The sequence below is a fragment of the Zea mays genome, chromosome 2, assembly GCF_902167145.1.
Source record: "Zea mays cultivar B73 chromosome 2, Zm-B73-REFERENCE-NAM-5.0, whole genome shotgun sequence".
NCBI classification, from domain to species: domain Eukaryota; kingdom Viridiplantae; phylum Streptophyta; class Magnoliopsida; order Poales; family Poaceae; genus Zea; species Zea mays.
Genome location: NC_050097.1, coordinates 228,972,667 through 228,989,928, shown reverse-complemented (window position 1 = coordinate 228,989,928; position 17,262 = coordinate 228,972,667). Strand labels below are relative to the sequence as shown.

Sequence of the window (17,262 nt, the reverse complement as noted above, 5' to 3'; positions counted from 1 at the left end):
GAGAGGGTGAATCGCCAGGGCACGCGTAACTACTGCAAGATGGAGCCACCTCGAGCGCGGATTATTTTAATCGTTTCTCGCCAACGAGCTCAGGGAAGGTGTTTTTCGAATCTTCGACATCCCGAAGCCTAGAAGACTTTTTCACGGATCAAGCTCGTTGCGAAAAACGATCTAGCACCGCGAAGGGGCTACTGTTGGGGGTATGCTTCGTAGCCGAAGATCCTAAAGAAAGATAACACCTTCGGCAGACCCTCTCAGGAGCAAGCGCCGAAGCTATTATTTAGAGAGCTTCGGCACAATGATAGATCTTAAGACGAAGGGCCGAACCAACTTAAAGATGGATTGACTTAAAGACCCATGATGTTTGTGTCATTATTGTAGTCAATTGTAAAGGACTTAAATGTAATTTTACGCAGGTTGCACCCTGTGCCTATAAATAGGTGAACAGTACCCCGACACTGTTCACGCTATCTTGTAATCGCTAACGCATTACACTGGAATCATTTTCTATCAGAGACGAAGGTATAAATGTACCCAAATATTATGTTTCGACATTTAAATTTATATTATGAAATATATAAATAAGGTAGTTTGTATTTCCTATAATGTCTAGTGTTTTATATTTTATTTCATATTAATGCATGTTTAACCACGAAGGTATAACCTTCGTAGTATCTTGTTCGTGGCCTTCGTTCGAAGTTCATTAAATCCATGGGGATATAATGCTTCAGCGAACGAAGGGCATTATTATTTAACATTTTTTATGTTGCCTTGTTCTTAATTCGAAGCATTTGAGAACAAGTCCCCAACACCTGAATTTGTTGAGTATCGGAGAAGGAAAAATTATACCCCCCCCCCCAAATTTATGGCGTTACAAACCAATCCCCCTTAAAAGAATTTCGCCCTCGAGATTCAAGGTTGGCCAGCAAAGAGTTCGGGATACTTGACCATCAGATCATCTTCACACTCCCAAGTTGCTTCTTTCTCAGAGTGGTGACCCCACCTAACTTTGCACATTCTGATAGTGTTCCTCCGGGTGACCCTGTGTGCAGTCTCAAGAATCTGCGTTGGCTTCTCTATGTAGATCAAGTCTTCTTGGACTTCCAGACCTTCCACTGGCAACTGTTCCTCTGGCACACACAGACACTTATTCAACTGAGACACATGAAAGACATCATGCACTGCTGACAAATCTTCTGGAAACTGAGCTAGTAGGCCACTTCTCCACGCTTCACGAGAATCTGATACGGACCAACATATCGGGGTGCTAGCTTGCCTTTGACTCCGAACCTTCTGACTCCTCTGATAGGTGATACCTTCAGGTAGACAAAATCTCCCACTTCAAAATTCAGCTCTCTCCTTCTTGTGTCTGCATAACTTCGCTGCCTTGATTGCGCTATCTTCAGGTTCTCCCGAACCATCTTGATGTTCTCTTCAGCTTCGAGCAAAATGTCTGGCCCAAACACTTGCGTTTCTCCAGGCTGATCCCAATGCAATAAAATTCTACAACTCCTCCCATAAAGCGCCTGAAACGGTGACATCTTCAAGCTAGCCTGGTAACTGTTGTTATAGGAGAATTCTGCATAAGGTAATCTCTTGTCCCATCCAGATTGATCTTGCAATGCACAAGCTCTCAACATATCTTCAAGGATTTTATTAGTTCTTTCAGTCTGACCGTCTGCCTGCGGGTGATAAGCTGAACTAAAATTCAAATGTGTATCCAAAGCTTCATGCAACTGCTGCCAGAAATGAGAGGTGAATTGTGTTCCTCTGTCTGACACTATCTTCTTTAGCACACCATAAAGACAAACGATCCGGGACATGTACAGCTCCACCAATATTGCACTGTTGTAGTTAGTCTTGACAGGTATGAAGTGGGCTGACTTGGTCAAGCGGTCCACCACTACCCAAATGGAATCGTAGCTGACTCGAGTGCGAGGCAACCCGATTATGAAGTCCATCCCGATTTCATCCCATTTCCACCGAGGAATTCGCAACGGCTGCAACAACCCGACTGGCTTCTGATGCTTTGCTTTGATCCTCTAACAACTGTCACATATAGCCATGTGCTCTGCGATCTCCCTTTTCATTCTGTACCACTAGAATTTCTTCTTCAGATCCTGATACATCTTCTCACTTCCAGGATGTATGGAATAAGCTGTCTCATGAGCTTCCTTGAGGATCAACTCTTGAATGGACTGGACATTGGGAACACACAAGCGGTCCTTGAACCATACCACACCTTCTGCATCCTCCCGAAAGTCTTTGTCTTTTCCTTCTAGAATCAGTTGCCGGATTTCATTGATCTTCCCATCATTCTTATGTGCTTCTTTGATTTCCCGCTCTAAGGTGGGTTCTAATTCAACCGTTACTCCTCGCGTTTTATTCAAAAATCCGAGGCTCAACCTGTCAAATTCTTTGGCCAACTCATAAGGCATCGGATGAGCGACCATCATATTGACTTGAGTTTTCCTGCTTAAAGCATCTGCTACCACGTTCGTTTTGCCTGGATGGTAGTGAATTTCCAATTCATAATCTTTAATCAGCTCTAACCACCTTCGTTGTCTCATATTCAGCTCCGACTGGGTGAATATGTACTTCAGACTCTTGTGGTCTCTATAAACATCACACTTCTACCCGTACAGATAATGTCTCCATGTCTTCAGTGCATAAACCACTGCTACTAACTCTAGGTCATGGATTGGATAATTCTTCTCATGAACCTTCAGCTGTCGGGACGAGTAAGCCACAACTCTTCCCTCTTGCATCAATACACATCCCAAGCCAGTGTAGCAAGCGTCACGCGACCGAAATATTTTAATCGTTTTTCGATAACAAGCTCAAGGAATGTGTTTTTCGGACCTTCGGCATTCTGAAGCCTTCGTATATTTCGCGGACCGAGCTCGTTACGAAAAAATGATCTAGCACCGCGAAGGGGCTACTGTTGGGGGTCTTCTTCTCCGCCGAAGGTTCTTAAGACATAAACACCTTCGGCAAAATGCCGCAAGAAGTCCGCTCCACTTCCACCAAAGGTTCTCAAGACGAAGACCTCGAAAAGGAAGCAACAACGCAGAACGCCGAAGCTCAGTAACTTCGTCTCAAATCAAGCGAAGAAGGAAAAAACTAGATAGACCTTGCTAGCTTCAGTTGTTTCTAGACAAATGTTCAAGGGTATGGATGTAATTTTACCCGGGCTGCGTCCCGTGCCTATAAATAGACAAACAGTAACATCGTACTGTTCACGCTGGATTATAATCACTCTCGCATCCATACCTTCGAGCAAGCCAAAGGTATCAATGTAATATTAATTCTGTTAATATTCATGCGTGTTTTATGAAATACAAATATGAATGAATCACTGAATTATATTTGTCATCTTCGCGTATTCCTACTCATCTATGAAATGATGAAGACACGTTCTTTATGACCTTTGTCCGAAGATCATTATCTCTGAGAGGAGATAATGCTTTGAAGGACGAATGTCCTTAATACTTGACAATTGCATTGTCTTGTTCTTGATTCACAGCATTTAAGAACAAGTGACCAACAACACTATAGACAATATTGTTTATAGAGTAAAATTTAAAATAGAGAATGATATAGAGTAGCTGCCGAAGACAACCTTATACTACTTGCATTCAACTGCTACAATCACAGTAGATGGACGATGAGCGCTATCATATTAACTAATCATATTTTTGACAGGATCATATATGACTCTTACTGTCTTACTTCTCCCCAAAAACATTGTCAGTGGTCACATATAACATTCACTGAATAAAAAATAATTCGTATCTTCATATAAAGTGTAGAGACATCTACTAATCCCATATCAAAAGGTAAAAAAATACATGAAAGCAAGAGACCAATAGTCGTCAGTGATCTGCAAGGGAAACTCAGTAATGTTCTACTCGAAGTTTATATTGCCTCTAATTGTATTACATATTGGGAATGGATTAACAACAGAACAACTGAATTTCAACCAGCTATACACAATTGGAAGAATAGTTGTACAATCAACAAACAGTAGTCAGCTTAATATGACGGATCCTGGACTCTTGTGTATTGACAAGATCCAAATGAAATGGCTCAATATGTGCTTCTTTCCATAATGATTTGTTGACAACTCCAAGGGATTCTAACAACTTCAATCACTCATGGGGCAACTAAGGGTTGATTCCTACTCCAGCTTATCATGATCAGCTCCAGCAATCTTTGGTGGTTCTGCAGGGAAGTATTTGATGCCCACAAGGTCGCCAACTCTGCTGATAACCTGAGAGTGGGTTGCACAGACAAGAAACACATCAGCTCGGCTCTATTTATGACTCCTAGAATAAAAATGAAGTATTTATAACACTCACATCAAGGGCTTTCATCAGGTCCTCCCTAGTATGTGAAGCAGAAATGCATATGCGTGCCCTAGCAAGAAGAAGAGGTGTCGCAGGAAACGCAACAGTAACAACAGCAACCTGGAAGATAAGTATCTTATAAGTACCATGACAGATAGGAAGAACGAAACCAGTGGGTGCAAATAGTGATGGATATGGACTATATGCAGATTGCTATTAGCACCACAATTCTCAAACAAAGTATTTTTTTAAAAAAAAAGTATACCAAAAGCATAGTGCTATTTGGATCTTCAGAATATTCTGACAAACTCTACTACTAACCTTTTGTCTAAGGCACTCCCTAGAGAATGCAGGAATCTTAGCCGGATTGTAGAGCATTATGGGCATGACAGGAGAGTCATTGTCACCAAGAACCTCAAAACCCATCTTCTTGAGCTCTGACCTAAAGAAATTACTATTCTCGCGGATGCGAGCAAGTTTTTGGGCACCTTCAGTACATCACAAGGAAAAAAGAATTATTTAATCGAACATTAGCACAGCTGCAAATGAAAAGGGCAAAAAGTGTTAAAGAAGCTGGTTTAGTACCTCTGTTGGAGCCATCCTCCCCAAGGATAACTTTAATAGCAGAAATAACTTGTTGGACTGCTGGTGGCGACATGGAAGTAGCATACAGATGGGCCGGACAACTATGCTTAAGGTGCTGAATTATCTCCTGAAATTTATAGTGAAAAGAATCAGCAAATCTTCAATGCAATCTTACAAGTGCTACAGTGTAATACAGTCACTTTCAGTAGTATGCACCTTTGATGCGGCAATATATCCACCACATGATCCAAAAGACTTGGTAAAAGTACCCATCATTATATCTACATCAGCTGGGTCAACCCCAAGGAGCTCACAAACACCGCGGCCAGACTGCCCAACAGCACCAATGCTATGGGCCTCATCCAGATATGTGTAGGCCTGTTTGACAGAACAAGGAGTAAATGAATATGACTGTTATGGGTGGCCTGAGGGCCAGCCCTCTTTGTTGCATTCAGTTAAGGTTAACAATGGACTGAGATGCAAAAAAGAATAATTTATGTGCCAAACTTAATTACAATAAAATTATCAAGACCTTGTATTTCTTGGCGACAGCTATAATCTCAGGGAGTTTACACAGCTCCCCTTCCATGCTATAGATACCCTCAACAATGACAATGATCTTCTTCCATGGCCTGTGTGTCCGTGGTTGACCACCAGCTATCTGCTCTCTCAGGACCTCTTCCAAATGAGCAGGGGCTGTAAGATTACATTTGCCATGGTAAGTCATTATGAACAGGAGAGATCAAATGCTGATCTGTATTATTGAAATTCACAACAACTTACAATTATGCTGGAAAACCCTAACAGTTGCACCGGATCCTCTTGCGCCATTAACAATTGAGTTATGATTCAGAGAGTCACTAATTATCAGTCCACCCTGGAATGTTGCAAAAAGGTAAAATAAACAATCATTCCCTCAATTTAGATATAATAATGATTACTTCAGTTTAGCCACATTTTTAGTTAAATGTATACATAACATATAAGCAGTTGATCAAACCTTTCCAATTAGGCATGGAATGATGGCAGAGTTTGTAACATAACCCATGCCAAATAGGATAGCAGCAGGCTTTCCAACAAAACGCGCAGCCAACTCCTCCAGCTCATTGTGAAGCTTGGTCGTACCTGATACGATATGAAAGGGATCAGTTTAGTAGTTTTTGTTCTTAAAAATTTGTAAACATATAAGCATGTTGAGAATGTATCCTACCGCCATCGACACGAACACTGCAGGTACTTGCTGAGTATTTCTTGAGAGACTCAATAACACGTGGTGTGCAATACTCATCTGCTGCAGCAAAGCCAAGGTAGTTGTAGGAGCCCAAGTTGAGGCATCTGGTGGTATTCGAGGTACGCCTGCAATAATGAATCAATAATGTGTGTTAGCAACAGCTGAAACTTGCTTCATTCCATTACTTGCCATATTTTTTATGTATGAATGATCATTCATTTACAAATTACACCTTGAAAAGTGAACGAAAGACATATACATATTTAGTCTATTGTCATATTGGCTAAGCTGAATTTATTTCCCATGAATTAGAACAATAGAATAAATACTTACTGTAGTGTCTTGTTATTGTCCTTTGAGGTCCGCTCAACAACATCAAACCATGAATCTGGCGCACTTGCGATCGGCCTACCAAAGCAATCCTGTAAACCCAAAAAAGACAGATTGGTTATAACCAATAGAATCAACAATGAAGCAGTTGAATGGTTCAATCTTGCTTAGCAAAACAGACTTGAATCCGACATTTAACCAGTAGAATACATGTAACATACAGCTCACAGTATTTCAGAATATAGTATTTTAGCCTAGAATAACATTCGTAGCAGGTTTACCGGTTCACTAGTGTCAGGTGCATGAGACATTCAAAGGCATGAATAATAAGCATAGAAAATCGGGAAGATTCCATCTAAAAATGCTCATAAATAAACAAAAAAAGTATAATCATTTGAACATATAGCGCACTTTAATTTGCCCGGAATTCTTAATAGTGATGGCATTCATAGGACGCTCCAAACATATACCTGCACAGCCTGTTTTCAAGATATAATGCAGAGAATTTCTTCATGCATCAATAAATTCGGGTGTGCTTATCTCACCTGGATCCGCAAGTACAGGCGTCGCACATAGAAATCCTCCAGGCCCAGGCAGATCGGCGCGTACCCCTGCACGAAGCCAAACGCCGAATCAGGCCTACGAACACCAAGAAAAATCGGGATGGAATCTCTCGGATCCGTGTGGGGAGAGGCGCAATTCGGCCCGCCCGCGTACCTTGACGTTCTTGGCCTTGAACCAGTCGACGAACTTGCGGAAGAAATCCCTGAGCTGGCCGAAGGCGAAGAGCAGGCCGTAGCTGAACAGCGTGGTCAGCGCCGTTGTGTACGGCAGCCTCACCATCTTGCCCCCTCGTCAATCCCCCACGGCCTCCTCCTCCGGTTCCCGAGACCGAGACACCTCCTGAGCTCCCCGCGGAAATTATCGGACTTTTTTCGGCCGTAGAAGCCGTTCGTCGGAATTCGAATCCTTGGCCGACCAAGAATGCTGGGCGTTCTCGGATTCCAAGATGGTTTCTTGGAGATCTCCCGGGCTAACTGGCTTGGCTGTGGGATGCGAGCTGGAGCGAATGAGGCGTAGACGGGGAGAGGTGGGATTTAAGGGAGGGGGACGGGGGTCGGGGTCGGGGTCGTGAATGGCGACTGCGCGACCAAGGGAGAGGGAGCTGCAAGGGTTTGAACGTTGAACAGCGCGACGGGGAGGGGGAGGCAAGGGAAGAAACGGGAGGAAGGGGACGAGGCAGACCGCCACGCAATGAGTGAGCCAATCTGTAAATATTTTTGTTTTTCTCGTGCGTGTTTTTTTTTTTTTTGCCTCTACATGAATGGAACCCCCAAACCCCAAACTCCAAACCCCGGGGTACAATAATTGTAAGCGGAGAATGAAAAAAAAAACAGTGGGCAGCACATTGGCCCTATTCGTTTTCGATTTTTTCAGCTACCATTAGAAGCTGCTGTAGAATACCAAATACTTAGTTTTTCGACCTTTTTTTATAATCGTTTTGACGAAAACTATCTAAAATTAATGTAAATATAGAATCGACCGAGTCATCGTGATAGTAGGCACTGTCACCATCTAGATCATAAAAGCCTATATAATTCTTCGTCTTCATCTGTATATAATCCTCGTTATACTTAAATTATCTTCACAGCCAGATTCTCAAAAAAATTCATCATAAAAAAAAAGTTAAAACAAATAGGCCCAAAGTTGGATTGAGGAGGAAATTCAACGTTGCAAGATGCTGAGTTGCTTGACCAATGTAGTAAGAGATGATAGCATAGTTATTGAAACATTGGCCGGTGGTTGTTGAAATACAAGTCATTGTCCCGTTTTTGATCCCGTGGTTTATTTTAATTAATTGAATGCCGAGCATGTGCCTTCGCGTTTGCGAATTAGTAATGCGCGTGTATTTCTCAACTTAGTTATGGTAATATATCAACGCGCCGTGCATGGAACTATACCCTGTTAACTTTAAAAGATGTCCAGCCATATGCGACTCTGTTAACTTCCAAACAAGTGAAAAATGTAGCCACACGCATGCACGTACAGTACGTGTTGTTGAACAAGTCGAATATAGTCAGCTGTCAGGTGGCTGCCAACACGTTTAGGACTAATCTGTGAATCTTATTTTTTCAAATAATTTTTATTTTTCTGAGGTCTAGTCTGGGAACTCTAATTTTTCAAGTGATTTCTATTTTTTAAAAATAAAATGAACTAATTTCTCTTGGAAAAATAAAAATCTCTTGAAAAAATAAGGTTTTCAAACTAGTACTAAGAGAAATTATTTCATGTTTTTTTTGAAAAAATAGAAATTCCTCGGTTAAATAAAGTTTTTTAACTAGCCCTTACAGTATTAATAATAGAGAAACCAACGTGTTTTCATAGTACTTTTGTATGAGCGTGGAGCAATAAGCTTGAAAGCATTGTATGAATATGTGAATTGTATGAATATGTGAATGTACAGTACAGCAGTGTGGCGCGCAGGTATAAATGAGAAAATGACACTCTGGGAAGCCAGTAGCCACAGCCTGTCATCAAAAACCAGCAGGGTTCAGGAGGAGGAAGAAAATAAACAACTAATTCTCAGAACACTCAGGTGTTTTTATCAGGTACGTTTATTCATCTAGGATCAGAGTACTCCAAAGTTGACTCGGTTCGAGGAGAAAGAACCGGACCCCGACCGAGCAACGGAACGGAACGGGACAAAAAGGGCCGGCCGGATCCCTGATCTGATGGAAACCGGTGGTGACGAGCCGATGAGCCGGCGAGCAGTGAACGAACGCACTGTTGGCGATGGCGAGACAAGGTCAAGTCCAGCCAGCTGACGACGAAAGTTCACTGTTGTAGTGTTACCGTTCATCGTTCTCTTTGTCAACGCGCAACTCCACGAGTCGTATCGTATTATTATTGAAAAAAAAACAGCTTTGTAGATACAACTCCTTTTCTCATCCACCTTGAAGAGACTACAGAAGCCTAGCTAAACCAACCGCCTCTGTAGAGACATTCCAGACAACCCCCACACACCTCTAAAACTCATATCTGTATTATTAGTCGGTTGTCCGTGCGTTGCGACGGCTCACAATAATACTCACGTAAACTATTCACCAAAAAAATTTCAAGATTTTTTATTGATTGTCTCTACTCTTCTTTATTATTTTTATTTTACTAAGCGAGTCGACATCGTGGTAAAAGAAAGACCATGTAGACAGGCGATGCCAAGCCATCGAATGGGTTCCATAGGCAGCAAATCAGGAACCTCATCCCTCGCCTCCCCCACTTTCAAGGTTTCGTAGACCAGGAAGGGAAGAGGCAGTCATATCTGTTCGTTGCTGGAGAAGGACACGACGAAGACATGGATATCTAGAGGCGACATAGGTAGTATACCGCTAGATACATACATGGAGAGAGCACACAAGCGGAGAAAGAAGTCCAGTCAGAGCAGCTCCAAACCGAGAGACACACGCACCAGGCGTCAGTCCGAAAAGGGCGAGAGAATGCGAGTGCCTTCTAGCCATGGACCCGCCGAGGTGACACAACAACAACACCAACTCCGTAGCATATGTCGACTGCTGCCGCGCTACAGTCTTTGGTTGTCCAATATCTCAGATATGGACTCGTCGTCGCCAAGATAACCTAAGCATGACAGGCACCATCGTGTCCTCCACGGCGACACGCACGAAGAAAAGCCAGAAGCAAGACCGACTCGCTCGTACTCGCGTCGGCGAGTGTCGGTCGGCTCACGGCTGCGACCGTGGACAGGGGCAGCAGGTTGGGGACGAAGAACAAGGCGAATGCCGGGAAGACGAACGGGACATCCGACGATGGCGAAAACGATGGTGCGTGCATGCTGTGAAACACCTTCATGGACGTGCAATAGCCACTGCGCAGGTCGGTGTCGGGTTGGTGTCGGACGAATACGGGGAGGAGGCGTCTGCTCACATGCCCTCTGCCAAGAATGCCCATTTAATAGTGCCTGGGCCAGCCTGACACGATCGTCATGTCGTGTTTGGGTCGTAGCCTCGGCCCGTAGTGCTGATCCGACCCGACACGATTATATTTTTTATTTTACAAAACTCGTATATACATATGTATAATTTATATTCAATCTTATAAACAATTGACCATGATGTTCTACTGGTTAGACGACTTCATTGGCCGGATGTGGAGGTTTTGTGCATGGAGGATGCAGAGTTAATTTGAGATAGATGTGAGGGGGTATTTGTAAAAATATGACGCTGAACTACCGTTAAAATTGGTGCTTTAAGTATAGTAGAGATATTAAATCATATATCTCATTTTAGATGTCATCATTTCAAAATTGAAAATGGACAACAATTCAAAGATGTGGGGTCCATATGTTAGACTCTACGGCATTATTTGTTGTGATAATACCAAAAATAGCAGAATATATTTGAATCTTTTTTATTTCTTGTTTAATTTATTTTAATGAATATTTAGTAAAATGTATTCATCAACAGAGAAGAACAACTTGAATACAATCCATTTTAATTAAGATGTTGCGCTAAAATGGTTAATTGAAAAATTAGAATGGCTAATGCCATGGAGACACATAAATAGAATCAATATTTAGAAACCACAATAGAACAGTTTGAAGTGCCTATACGACGAAACCTTATATTGTTCCGACACCGATTCCTTCATCCAGGCCTCTGTTGGCACTGATTCAAGTGAGAAGGGGACAAATAGAACCTTTTGGTGTATCAAAAAGCACTGCCAGTCTTATCGTCCCTTCTCTCTGCCTAGAAAGGTGCCATTTTGACATGTCTCAGAAAATGTCCCGCTTGCCCGATAAAACACCGCAGCAACCACTGCAAGGGATGATTTTGTTTGATGGAGTCTGCTCCCACCCTGCGACTCCATCTCCGATCGAGCTAGCAGCGAGTGCCGGAGCAAGATCTGATCGGGCCACAAGCCCGATGAAAGAAACCACCAATCGAGGTGGGATGGAAAGGAAGTGCAGTGGAGATTCATTACCTGCTGCTGCCTAGAGCCGATGAGATCGCCACTTGCCTCTAGCGATCTGGGTGGCAATTCCACGCCTCGGTGGAGGAAGCGAACGATCGAGAGAGGAGAAAAGACAGCATCGAAATGGATGAGCCCGACGGAAGAAATCGCCAATCGGGATGGGATAGAGAGAAAGTGCGGTGGTAATTCGTTACCTGCTGCTGCTCAGAGCTGGTGAGATCGTCGCTCGATCAATAGATATAGGAGAAAAGACAACAGCGAAACGGATGAGCATGGAGCATGCGACAGATCTACGTCCAATTCCGAAAAATACTACGCTAATTTTTCGGTTTTGGTTTCACGCACGCGGTAGATCTACGTTTAGTCTTGAAATTTGAAAACACAACAGCGAAATGGATAAGCACGGAGCACGCGGCACATCTGCGTTCAGTTCCGAAAAATTTGGAAAAAAAATACGTGTGTTGGGTCTTGGTTTGAGATGATGGCTAATGCTTTACAGGGTGGGTTGATTTGGAACAAATGTAAGGATCTTTTTGTAAAAAAAATGACGTATGACGACCGTTGAAACTGGTGCTTTAAGTATAATATAGATATAGATATAGATATAGATATAGACTTAAAAACAACTCTGTACTGCTGCACTTTCATCCAATGGCATCGTTATAGTTCCTTGCTCCTAGAAGAAAACATAATCAAGTAATTAAATATAATCAAGCCATTATCCATTAAATATATTAAATATAATCAAGGATCGTTATGAGAGATCCTTAGCATTTTTTTTTCTTGAAAATACATAACCATGCTTCTTGCTTGACCATACGTCATCTCTCGTTGGCGCTTGTTCCGTAAAGGGTTCTTGTGGTCACCAAAAGTATATCCGATATTAAGGTAGCGTTTGGTTGAAGAGCCAAGTAGAACGGAACCGTTCTGTCCCAGTTTTGTTGTTGTTTGGTTACAAAGTAACTAGAACGGAATGGCTCCAATTAGGGAATATTCTCCTCAGATCCGGAACCATTCCGCTCCAAAAAATCAATGGGACGGAGCCGCTCCGTTCCAATCCCACTCTCACAGTCACGCTCCGTTCCGTTCACTCTGCAACCAAACAAAAAACAGAACCGCTCCGTTCCAGATTACCAAACACAGAACAGAGCGACTCCGTTCCTAGAATCAGGGATGGAATGGCTCCGTTCTACTTGGCTCTTCAACCAAACACTACCTAAGTGAGACACCAACTTGGAGAGTAGCTAGCCCATGTGTAGCTTTGGGCCTTATTCCTGCGCTGTCTGCCGTCTCAATTCCAAATCCTTGTAACTCTAGAATTTTCCTTTTGTGACACCACCAAGTGTGATGTTTTCTGGCAATTGGAGGTTGTGGTTGTATTCCAAAACTAGATCAGAAACTCTATAATTTCCCGTCTCACGGCCCAATATAATACACATACAAACTTGACAATCAATTCTAGTTTCAGCTCTTGGACACCTATACAGATGACCCCTTTTATCTTGCAATTTAGGCTAGCCGCAGTCGTCTACTCTACATGGAACGCTACCGGTATAGAGTCCGTTATAGAGTAAAATATTCGCCGCAGCGGGCGACTCGACCGCGGACGGTAAAACACGGACGGGCTCGAAAAACTCCATTTCCAGAGTTCCGTTTCATTTACTCCATATCTCTCTCCGCTCCTCTTCCCTCTCCGTCGTTCCACTTCCCAACTACCGCGCGCGCGCGACGGCGGAGCGCCGGTGTCTTCCTCCATCGCCCGTGGCTCGGCGGCGGCACGCGAAGCAGGGAGCTGCTACGAGCGCGCGTGGCGAAAGGCGCGGACAGAGGAACCACGCGGCGGCACGCAGACAGAGGCGCGGGCGAAGCATCTCGCCGAGACGGAAGGCGACGGACCGGGAACCACGCCGGCGACCGAAGCCGGGTCCGGACAAGGCGGAGGCGAGCGCTGACGACCCTGGATCTGGCGGCCTCCGGCGGTCGCGGGATCCCGTGAGAGCACCTAGAGGGGGGGGGGTGAATAGGTGATCCTGTAAAAGTTCAAAACTTAAGCCACAAAGACTTGTTAAGGGTTAGCACAAGTATGGCCAAGTGGCTAGAGAGAACTCAAAACACGATAACCACAAGAAAGCAATCACAGAGTTGACACGGTGGTTATCCCGTGGTTCGGCCAAGTACAAAACTTGCCTACTTCACGTTGTGGCGTCCCAACGGACGAGAGTTGCACTCAACTCCTCTCAAGTGATCCAATGATCAACTTGAATACCACGGTGTTTTTCTTTCCTTTGATCTTTTCCCGTTTGCGAGGAATCTCCACAACTTGGAGTCTCTCGCCCTTACAATTGAGTTCACAAAGAAATACGGAGTAAGGTGGGAATGAGCAACGCACACAAGACTCGAAAATCAGAGCAACAACACGCACACAAGTCGCAACAAGAGCTCGCAACGCAACACAAAGAGTTCACAACTCCACAAGAGCTCTATATGCTATCACAATGAAACGAATGCGTGAGATTGATGTCTTGGTGCTTAGAAGAGTTGTAGGAATGCTTGGTGTACTCCTCCATGCGCCTAGGGGTCCCTTTTATAGCCCCAAGGCAGCTAGGAGCCGTTGGGAACAAATCTGGAAGGCCATCTTTGCCTCCTGTCTCGTGGCGCACCGGACAGTCCGGTGCACACCGGACACTGTTCGGTGCCCGATTTGTTTCCTTAAACAGCGCATCCGACCGTTGCTGTCAGAGTCAGATCTGTGCACCGTTGGCGCACCGGACATGTCCGGTGCACACCGGACAGTCCGGTGCTTCCTTCCGACCGTTGGCTCGGCCACGTGTCGCGCGCCGATCGCGCGGCCGACCGTTGGCCCGGCCGACCGTTGGCTCACCGGACAGTCCGGTGCACACCGGACAGTCCGGTGAATTTTAGCCGAAGTCGCCGGAGAAAAAACCCGAGAGCGGCCTCTTCGGCCGAGGCAGCCTGGCGCACCGGACACTGTCCGGTGCACCACCGGACACTGTCCGGTGCACCACCGGACAGTCCGGTGCCCCAGACCGAAACAGCCCCTTGGCTGCACACAGCCAAGTCTTCTCTTCTCTTCTTCTTTCTGTTTCTAACACTTAGACAAATATATTAGTACACAAAACCAATGTACTAAGACTTAGAAACATACCTTTGTTAAAGATTTGCACTTTGTTCATCCATGGGCATTGATTTATATTTAAGCACTTGTGTTGACACTCAATCACCAAAATACTTAGAAATGGCCCAAGGGCACATTTCCCTTTCAATCTCCCCCTTTTTGGTGATTTATGCCAACACAACATAAAGCAACTAGAACAAGTGCAAAATCACTTCAAATAAAAACTCAAATTGGTTTTGATTCAATTTTGGCATATATGGATCATCCTTTGCCACCACTTGGTTTGTTTTTGCAAATCAAACTCAAATCTCTATCTCTAAGTCAGACACACATGTTGAAGCATAAAGAGAGTCATTCCAAAAGAGATTGATCAAAGATTTCAAAAAACTCCCCCTATTTCCCATAATCAATACTTCTCCCCACAAGAAGTCAACTTTTGACAAAAGAGACAATAAGAGACAATAAAAGCTTTTGACAAAACAAAAACTCTATTCTACTATTTTCAAAATCTCTCAAGTGGTAGCTGATCCATTTATCGCTTTGGCCTTTATTTTCTCCCCCTTTGGCATCAAGCACCAAAACGGGATCAATCTTGGCCCTGTAACCCCATTGCCTCACCAAAGTCTTCAATTAAGAGCAAATGGCAATAAGATTTCATGAGATGAACTTGGAATTAGTTACCCTCTCATCGGAGTGCAGTGGAAGTCTTTCATGGTCCAAGTCCACCTTTTCCCTTTCAATCCTCCTTCGAGACTAAATCATCAAACTCAAGCACATGGTTAGTCTCAAAAGGGTCAAGTTGTAGCACATCTCCCCCTAAACATGTGCATCACTTTGCAACGGACTTGTGAGGTCCAGGGAGTGTTTGTACAACTTGAGCACCATAATAAGCAACAAAATGCAAAAAGGAACATGATCAAAAGCATAAGTACATGTATGCTACAATTCAATCCAGGTTCCGCGAATCTATGACATTTAGCTCACTACGCAACCTGCAAAAGGTCTTCTCATCTAGAGGCTTAGTGAAGATATCGGCTAGCTGGTTCTCGGTGTTAACATGAAACACTTCGATATCTCCCTTTTGCTGGTGGTCTCTCAAAAAGTGATGCCGGATGTCTATGTGCTTTGTGCGGTTGTGCTCAACAGGATTCTCCGCCATGCGGATAGCACTCTCATTGTCACATAGGAGTGGGACTTTGCTCAGATTGTAGCCAAAGTCCCGGAGGGTTTGCCTCATCCAAAGTAGTTGCGCGCAACACTGTCCTGCGGCAACATACTCGGCCTCAGCGGTGGATAGGGCAACGGAAGTTTGTTTCTTAGAGTTCCACGACACCAGGGACCTTCCTAAGAATTGGCACGTCCCCGATGTGCTCTTCCTATCGACCTTACATCCAGCATAGTCGGAATCTGAGTATCCAACTAAGTCAAAGGTAGACCCCTTTGGATACCAGAGCCCGAAGCAAGGCGTAGCAACCAAATATCTAAGAATTCGCTTCACCGCCACTAAGTGACACTCCTTAGGATCGGATTGAAATCTAGCACACATGCATACGCTAAGCATAATATCCGGTCTACTAGCACATAAGTAAAGCAAAGAACCTATCATTGACCGGTATGCTTTTTGATCAACGGACTTACCTCCTTTGTTGAGGTCGGTGTGTCCATCGGTCCCCATCGGAGTCTTTGCGGGCTTGGCGTCCTTCATCCCAAACCGCTTTAGCAGATCTTGCGTGTACTTCGTTTGGGAGATGAAGGTGCCGTCCTTGAGTTGCTTCACTTGGAACCCAAGGAAGTAGTTCAACTCGCCCATCATCGACATCTCGAATTTCTGCGTCATCACCCTGCTAAACTCTTCACAAGACTTTTGGTTAGTAGAACCAAATATTATGTCATCGACATAAATTTGGCACACAAACAAATCACCATCACATGTCTTTGTAAAAAGAGTTGGATCGGCTTTCCCAACCTTGAAAGCATTAGCAATTAAAAAGTCTCTAAGGCATTCATACCATGCTCTTGGGGCTTGCTTAAGTCCATAGAGCGCCTTAGAGAGCTTACACACATGGTCGGGGTACCGTTCATCCTCGAAGCCAGGGGGTTGCTCCACGTACACCTCCTCCTTGATTGGCCCGTTGAGGAAAGCGCTCTTCACATCCATTTGGTACAACCTGAAAGAATGGTGAGCGGCATATGCTAGCAAAATGCGAATGGACTCTAGCCTAGCCACAGGAGCAAAAGTCTCCTCAAAGTCCAAACCTGCGACTTGGGCATAACCTTTTGCCACAAGTCGAGCCTTGTTCCTCGTCACCACCCCGTGCTCGTCCTGTTTGTTGCGGAACACCCACTTGGTTCCCACAACATTTTGCTTCGGACGAGGCACCAGTGTCCAAACCTCATTGCGCTTGAAGTTGTTTAGCTCCTCTTGCATGGCCAACACCCAGTCCGGATCAAGCAAGGCCTCCTCTACCCTGAAAGGCTCAATGGAAGAGACAAAGGAGTAATGCTCACAAAAATTAACTAGTCGAGATCGAGTAGTTACTCCCTTGCTAATGTCACCCAGAATTTGATCGACGGGATGATCCCTTTGAATCATCGCTCGAACTTGGGTTGGAGGTGCCGGTTGCGCTTCGTCCTCCATCACGTTA

At 44.3% G+C, this 17,262-nt stretch overlaps 1 protein-coding gene across 1 annotated transcript; it reads right to left on the bottom strand.

Moving 5' to 3' along the window:
* Positions 1-3,754: 3,754 nt before the first annotated feature.
* Positions 3,755-7,727, bottom strand: LOC100282573 (serine palmitoyltransferase 2). The gene is made up of 12 exons (NM_001369012.1): positions 7,213-7,727; positions 7,041-7,106; positions 6,499-6,587; positions 6,145-6,290; positions 5,935-6,059; positions 5,718-5,811; positions 5,467-5,630; positions 5,151-5,312; positions 4,935-5,061; positions 4,671-4,837; positions 4,362-4,469; positions 3,755-4,273 (listed from the first exon to the last, which is right to left on the bottom strand). The coding sequence occupies exons 1-12, from the start codon at positions 7,336-7,338 to the stop codon at positions 4,181-4,183; spliced, it is 1,467 nt and encodes a 488-aa protein (NP_001355941.1). The 5' UTR covers positions 7,339-7,727; the 3' UTR covers positions 3,755-4,180.
* Positions 7,728-17,262: the final 9,535 nt, after the last annotated feature.

What these genes read in the sequence shown, in the direction of transcription:
- LOC100282573 (NM_001369012.1), bottom strand. Translation starts at nt 7,338, where the DNA reads ATGGTGAGGCTGCCGTACACAACGGCGCTGACCACGCTGTTCAGCTAC. An exon ending in GACAATAACAAGACACTACA is followed by an intron (nt 6,291 to 6,498) that starts GTAAGTATTTAT and finishes TCATTATTGCAG; the next exon opens with GCGTACCTCGAATACCACCA. An exon ending in GATATATTGCCGCATCAAAG is followed by an intron (nt 5,062 to 5,150) that starts GTGCATACTACT and finishes TATAAATTTCAG; the next exon opens with GAGATAATTCAGCACCTTAA.